The sequence below is a fragment of the Ptychodera flava genome, chromosome 12 (genome assembly GCF_041260155.1).
Source record: "Ptychodera flava strain L36383 chromosome 12, AS_Pfla_20210202, whole genome shotgun sequence".
In the NCBI taxonomy this organism is placed as follows: domain Eukaryota; kingdom Metazoa; phylum Hemichordata; class Enteropneusta; family Ptychoderidae; genus Ptychodera; species Ptychodera flava.
Window position 1 is genome coordinate 27,049,240 of NC_091939.1, and position 7,606 is coordinate 27,056,845.

Genomic DNA, 7,606 nt, shown 5'->3' on the forward strand with positions numbered 1-7,606 from the left:
TGTCAGACAACTTATGCAGCCAACGAACTGCATAAACAACATCCCTCTTTCATTTCTTCTTTCATCTACTGAACTCAATGTATGCCTTTGGAAACGTGGCATGTTTATTACCCTGTAATTTCAAATCGATACTATTATTCTGTAAAATACAGAGCGGTGTCTACTTTGTTCAAAATGTTCACCTTACGACTTTATGAATTTGCTTAAGCGGCAAAGACAGGTTACCGACGAGTAATTGATAGCTTACAGCCGTTATCCGATAATGATATGTTGATACAATGAAAAAATACAATGCAACTGATTCGTAAATAATTTAAAGGTGGTGGAATCGATACCAGGCATCGAGTTTGTTCTAGTCTGTAAGAAGATTATGAAGGTGTCATAGCCTTTTGTTTTCCATTGCAATTGTAATCTAGTAACATTTCCTTGAAAGACAATCTGACGCCTGAACCATGGCGTTAAGAGTAGAAAGTAGCGGGTTGCCTGTATGTGTGGAGCCAAATAAAACTAAACTTTTTAATCATCGTCGAATCATGTTTTCACCGGTTCGAAAACTTTTTTTGAGCAGGCTATTTGCGTTCGTCAGCAAAATCCATATTTCTGACTCTTTATAAAGGGAATATCAAGCTGGACTTGCCCAGTATTACGTACCGTTATCGCGAGAGGAACTCAAAGCAGAAGGAACCATGGGCCACGTTTTACAGTTCGCTATCTTTTGTCTGGCTGTCACTTGTATTCGATCAACTACTACTGGTTCAAACTCTGGATCTGAAGTAAGAAAATATTGTTTCACTTATCATCGTTCTTTAAATTGATTCGGTTTATGTCTATCTTTCAGGGTTCCCCCTGCAAGCTAATTATTAAGAGGTTGTTAACGAATTTCATACCTTAAAACCACTTTAACAGTTCTAAGGCTGAGTATACATGTATGTAACCTTAACGCATCTTTTCTCACGGATACGTATTTTCTGACAGTCATGTCAAACAATGGCATAGTAATATATACTTAAAATATTTCTCTATATTTTATTTTCACGGTATATATATATATTTAAACGATAATTTCGCCAAGGGCGAATATTACTCTTACTTGCTCGTTTAGGTCTACCAAGTGAACGGTGAATGTTCCACTTTTTCTGAATTTTATTAGTATAGCACATAAACACATCTTCGGAGGCCACTCTCCGAGAATAACGAGTAACGTGGACAATAGCCACATCTATGAAGGTACATAATCCTTGTGTATTTCATACCAGCAGGTTTCTTCCTGTTTTTGACGAGTTTTTATGTATTTGAGATATTTTATATACGATGTATATACAAGTAACTATCACGACCCCTATGCGTTGCTGTTCTGTATTTGAGTAAGTAAATACATTAGATTTTAAAATCTTGAATTCAGGGTAAATCGTACACGGTGAACTTCATCGATAAAAAATTCGAAGATGAAAATGTGTTCATCGACGAAGACAAGAACATCGAAATCTACAAGATTACAGATCCTACCCCAGCAGAGATCGTCAAAGATTTCAACACGGTCAGTTCAGATAGAAATTGAAATAGCTCAATATTCAAAATATAGGAGCGAATTATTGAATTGTTGTACATGTGTTATGTGATGACGAACGCTGTGGGACAGAGGGACCTCTAAATATTTACAGAAGTTCGAAAATCGGAGAGGCAGGCTGCCTCTATTAATCCCTGTTGGTTCGTCCTAAAATGTTGTATTAGACGCTTCTCAATCGAGGCTGTGCCCTATGATACTAGCTTTGAAGAATAGCGTCAGAATTTCCACTGTAGAATCGATTATACAAGTACAGTCTACCTATACATAAACGTAAATTACTCACATGCCACCGAAACTAAATAGACTCATATTTCTTACACAGGGTGTGGAAGCTATCGTTCCAGAGGACGACAATGTCTGTTACATCTCCCCAATGGATGCGACGCAGAACACACAACCGACAGAGTTAAAATCTGTACTTGAGAACGCAAAGGTAATTAAAACAAAAACAGTTCAATAGGATGTAAAACATTTCCATAGGGCAAAAGTAGTTGTACGTACTTGTGCTGTAGTCCTGTTCGTGGGATTTGTGAAACGTTAAAAACATAATTATAATATCCATCACACAAAACATTAAAATGAGACATTATATCTTCTATGAATGACTTTTGACTGGATACATTTATAGTGGCAGGACAGCTACAGGCATAGTGTTTCGTGGAATCATTACTTTTGGTCATGTCTCTTCCTTTCCCAATGTTTTCTCACTATTTGACGATCTTTGAAGTTATTTTACGGCAGGGTATCGCCGAGGAGACATAAAATTATGAGATGTATCAGTAGTGAAGTTGTATCTCTTCGAATTAGAATGCATGCAAAGAATTTACCTTTTAGCCAGGAATGACTGCATCGAAATTCAATAAATTCAATTAACAAGAGATTAAATTTGAAAATCGCCGTCATACACATCTACTAACGAGTAGTTTACTATGATGAATCGGAATAAGATAACGTTGTGAGTATTTAAAATGCTGTATGTTCAGTAGGTTCAGATATTTTACTTTAAACGGACTGGTGAACCTCATATGTAATCGCCCTTATACAATTTTAATATTGTTCATGGACACGAGGAATTTACTGACAAGGGAACCAATTGCAACAGTATCGAACCCTATCCTGTACTAATGAGTTATACCATTACTATTTAGTCACAGGGAAAATAACTTGGAGTCATTTTGATCACATCCGACAGGGTGTTTCACAGGATGTAGAGGAGGAGTCTGAAGAGTACTTCTCGATTGCCGGCGATCCAATTAAGGACTCGTCGGTCCTAGGCGACACTATTGGCGAGAAATGCGGAGGCAGAGATGCGTACTGGTTGATCATTGGCCAGCAGTATGGTAAGTGAACAGTGATGTTTTTGCCCGTTTTGTTTACATTACCATACTTTGTTCAATGTTTCAAAAGAGGTTACTCGAACAAAATGAGAGGGATTTGCCTTTGAGGTGAATCGATATTTTAAAACGTAAACATACTATATCATAGGGATGCACTTACCATAAAGTTCTTCCGTAGCCGACGCTATACTAGTTTTAGATCACTTGACAGATTAAGAGACGAATTAAATAAACTCACCACAAAGCGGCAAAATGTAGGATTAGCCTCTCGCAGTTTAATGATCATTGTCAATAAATGTAGAGCGTCAATACAAAAGACATGATTTTTTATACCAGAGATTTCAACGATATATAACTCGACATCTTATGTAAGATTCAACAACATAGAGGTCACTGTTTCTGAGTAGAGAATGTTGTTTCAAATCACTGGTTTGAAGCCTTTGTTCACTTGTATTATGTCTGTTGCCACCCTAGGCCGCGTAAAACGTGAATGTAGCCTTCAATTCGTGTGTGGGGTTCAATTCATCAATGGTCGTTGGCAATTTATCTGTGGAAACGTGTTGAAATGTTCTTGAGGGAAAATGAAGTCACCAAAAGCGCCATCAATCCAACAAGAGTAGACCTGCCCTGGAATGCACAGTAAATATGACTGATGATATTAAATCAAGATCACTCAACGAAATTGACTCTATCTCTTCTTGACAAATTCTTGAATAATTTGTAACTGATGTACGATCTATAAAGAACACATGGTTAAGATCAAATAAACTAAACTACTGCAACAGTTTTTATGTGTTTTTATTTTTTTGTTGGAGCATCTTGTCAATTTGATCATTTAACTCCATCGATTAGCTGTGTGTTCTACCAACGTTGAGAGGATTGGTAAAGAATGTGTAACCAATTTTAATGCGTGACTAATGTAAGTAGGTGCTTGCACGAGATAGCTATAACCATTTATGCAATTTCCACAACCCTGATCATCATCATCATCATCATCATCATCATCATCATCATCATCTCATCATCATCATCATCATCGTTGGTGATGTTAGTGTTGTAGTCGTCACCAATGCCATCATAATTAAAGTTTTCCCGATATTTTTGTTACCAATGATTGCATCGGTAGAAGGTGATCTCAAGCTCATACGAAAATTGCTATCGCGGACTTGATATCACATTTAAAATCTTTTGTCTGCAAGTGTATATATTAAAGAACTAATCTGGTGGTCCTTATTTGACTAACATTTTCTACTTTACATCGGAACTGTCGAGTTGGAGTAGAAGCAATTGTGGTGTACCCGGTCGATGGCAATTGTGTTGTACCCTATTGGTGTTAATTGTGGGGTACCCCATCGGCGGCATTTGTGCTGTGTCATATCGCTGGCAAGTGCGGTGTACTTTATCAGATCAGGGGCAATAGTTATGGAGCAGAATTAACTTTCATTCAGGTGGAAAACGTATTTAGTAACCTCTGTACTTATGTGAATCTCTGTGCTTCTGTCCCTTTTCGAAAGTACGTACCACGGCCACCCAAGCCAGGTCAATCTCGTGGAGGGACTTTGCTCACAGGAAACGCGGAGAGGGGCGCTCTCAAGCGACTGATCTGCCAGTCTGATGCACAACTGTACATCCTGATTTCCACTTGCAAACCTTTTGCTAGCTCTAGTCCGAAACACAAAAGTGGAATTTAAAAAATGAGTGAAAAAAATTACAACCACGATGTGGAGACGTAATGATACAATGTATGGGTCGATACGCTAAAAGCTTAGTTCTGCATGCTTTTATGAACATTAAGGACTCTCAAGTCAACATGAAGTGGGTTTCTGACATCTATAATGTCAATAGTATCCATGTGTGAAAAGAATTTCGTAATTTCATTAATTATTGCCACGCATGTGTGAGTAACTGCTATCTGTATGCGTCCGTACATTTCTCTTCGTGCGTAGTCTGCTATCTCTTGTCTCCTATTCATAGTCTGCAGAGTAAACATATCAAAATGTAAGGCCGTGATCTGTTGTTCTGTATACTCGCTTTAGTTTCCGTATTCGGACGTCGGCACAAAAGGCTCATGCAGTGCTTGCTCATCACGTTTTCAAAAGCGAAGGCCCGCTGCTACTCGTAATTGAATATGGAAAGCAGATGTTGATGAGGTCATGAAAATGTTGGTGATGGATTTCTTAAATAGAGTACGCGTTTGTAACTGACATGAATTTTTGTGTACATCTTTTAAAATCAATCTCTCTCTCTCTCTCTCTCTCTCTCTCTCTCTCTCTCTCTCTCTCTCTCTCTCTCTCTCTCTCTCTCTCTCTCTAAAAATTTGGTTTCCCCGTTCATGACCGACATTCATTCATCAAAAACAACACAGTACTTTCTCACTGTTGTTTCCGTCGAAATGAATTTTAGAGGTTAACGCGTAAGGACAACTTTATTAATTTTTCTCATACTAGGTGAACAATAGCTCTCACCATGTATGACACTGATTCCAGGTATAAACTGGTCAGCATAAGCAGCCACAAAAACATTTTAGAGAATGCCGAACAATCTATGTTCTTGGTTTGCTCTGTTAAATTTGGCAGACGATCCTTACTAAACGAGCACGTCAGTAAGGTCAGCTTGTCCCACTGGCAGCATCAACCCTAGGAATCATGCACTCAACACAACCTTACATTAGCAGCCGGGTGCCGGGTAAATAACCCGCCTGTTTTGCATTATTGCCGGCTACTTTTAACGTAATGAGATTATTTTTATAGACCTATTAATTTCGATATCGCACTGCCAGCTGTTAGACGGCACACGTACGATTAGCAGTTTCGCGACCCCTTTCCCCGCTTGGAACTGCACAAACATAAAACAGTTTCTAAATACCAATTTGTGGCTTTTTGAGCCCGATCTTTTACTTGTTAAAAGTGTGATTGGCTGATGGACGCGCCTATGGTGTTGCCTTTGTTACGAGCAGCGTATTTGGTTTGATTAGAATGCATGTCATCTTAGGTCATCTTTAACGATGGCGACAAAAAGAAATGTGGCGTCGGCCACTGGTATCTTGCCGATGGAATATATTTTTCCCGAAGAAAGACCGTTCAAAAGGTATACTTGATTACAACAATACATTCAGTTTATGTATCAGAAATTTCCAATTTCGCTGAATTTGTGAGCGAAAAGCACCGAAAAGATGTGATTTTGATCGATGATTCGAAGTTCACGAGACTGGCGAGCTAGTTTTCCGCCGCCGCGCTGGATGCCAACGTCACTACAAGTATGATAATCTTCTAAACAAATCAAGTTGTTCTCAGAGCAAACTGACGCATTAGATTTAAAAAAATGAGCTAGAGCTGATTTTTCTTAGAACCAACTGTTTATTTGAATGGGTATTTTATTTTATTTGATTATTTTTACGTACGGTCCACAGTCACGGCATATGTTTCCGACCGTTTTACGCCGTTTTCTCTGACAGCCTCGCCTACCTACTGATACGCTATAAGTGTCTGCGTGTATACGCACTGTTAAATAGACATCAAATCAGGTCAAATAATCGTTATCATTCAAGGTAACTAAGAAAGTTACCAGGTCCAAGGAACATATTGAAAATGACAAAGGCAATGGGGTCATCTTGAACCACAAAGTAGTGGTGGTACCAGGTGTCCGGAATGGGTAAGCGTACCCTGCCAGCTAGCCGCACCCGTCAAGATTGACCCAAAGCGACAAATCCATTGTTATTTGGTGAATTCACCAAATTACTTTTGTGAGTCAAAATTTGGTATGCTGTCACTCATCATTAGAGTAACAGACAGGTCATATTTTGATACAACATCTCCGTATCTACCGTAGAACTTCTTAAATGATTTCACTAATCTACTTTCTGAGAACCCTTGCCTCACTAACTTTTGAGCTAATAGGCTGTGTCTAACTCGAAAGTCTTCATATGAATTGCATGCTCTACTGTATCTAAGAAGTTGTGAAATATACACACCATAAGCTGGAGATGATGGTATATTGCTCGACAAAAAGGGAAGTTTATGATTTCAAAATTGAAATCGTCTCTTTTGTCATACAGCTTAGTATATAGTGTATTTTGTCTTATTTCAAACAATACGTCTAGGTATGAAGCCGAGTCCACACTTTCAGTTGTTTCTTTTATTTCTAAATCATCTGGGTAGATGTGGTGTAGATAATTGGATATACCAGGATTGTTTAAACTGATGAGATCATCGATATATCTGTGGGTGTTGTTAAATCGCTTGGCAATCCTCTTACATCCAGATTTCTGAAGTGATTGTATGAACTCTGCTTCATACGAATACAAAAATAAGTCTGCAAGAAGTGGGGCGCAGTTTGTGCCCATGGGAATGCCTATGGTTTGCCTTAATGTCATGCCAGCAAACTTGATAAATATGTTGTCAATAAGGAAATATAGCATTTGAATCACCTCAACATCACTGTATTTGAGTTTGGCATCGCTGTTGTTGGTGAAATAGCCCAAGTTGCGCTTGATGGCAATGTATTCATACCTACGACTACCATTCTTGTAAAAGAAGGCTTTCTTCACGAGAGATGATAGCCTGTCTTTAAGTTTGTTATGTGGGATGGTTGTGTACAACGTTGAAAAATCAAATGTGTGGATTGAATTGTACATGTTTTTGTTATTTTGTAAAATATGTAACAATTCTTTGGAGTTCTTTAATATCCACATTTGATTGACCCC

The 7,606-nt window shown here is 38.4% G+C and overlaps 1 protein-coding gene across 1 annotated transcript; it reads left to right on the plus strand.

Annotated features, from left to right (window-relative positions):
- Positions 1 to 518: 518 nt before the first annotated feature.
- Positions 519 to 3,686, plus strand: LOC139146136 (leukocyte cell-derived chemotaxin 1-like). Its single transcript, XM_070717564.1, has 5 exons — positions 519 to 773; positions 1,403 to 1,537; positions 1,890 to 2,000; positions 2,760 to 2,907; positions 3,379 to 3,686. The coding sequence occupies exons 1-5, from the start codon at positions 687 to 689 to the stop codon at positions 3,477 to 3,479; spliced, it is 582 nt and encodes a 193-aa protein (XP_070573665.1). The 5' UTR covers positions 519 to 686; the 3' UTR covers positions 3,480 to 3,686.
- The last annotated feature ends 3,920 nt before the right edge of the window (positions 3,687 to 7,606 follow it).

Coding starts and splice junctions, on each gene's coding strand:
- LOC139146136 (XM_070717564.1), top strand. CDS start 687: ATGGGCCACGTTTTACAGTTCGCTATCTTTTGTCTGGCTGTCACTTGT. Junction 1,538..1,889: donor TCGTCAAAGATTTCAACACG/GTCAGTTCAGAT, acceptor TTTCTTACACAG/GGTGTGGAAGCTATCGTTCC. Junction 2,001..2,759: donor CTGTACTTGAGAACGCAAAG/GTAATTAAAACA, acceptor CACATCCGACAG/GGTGTTTCACAGGATGTAGA.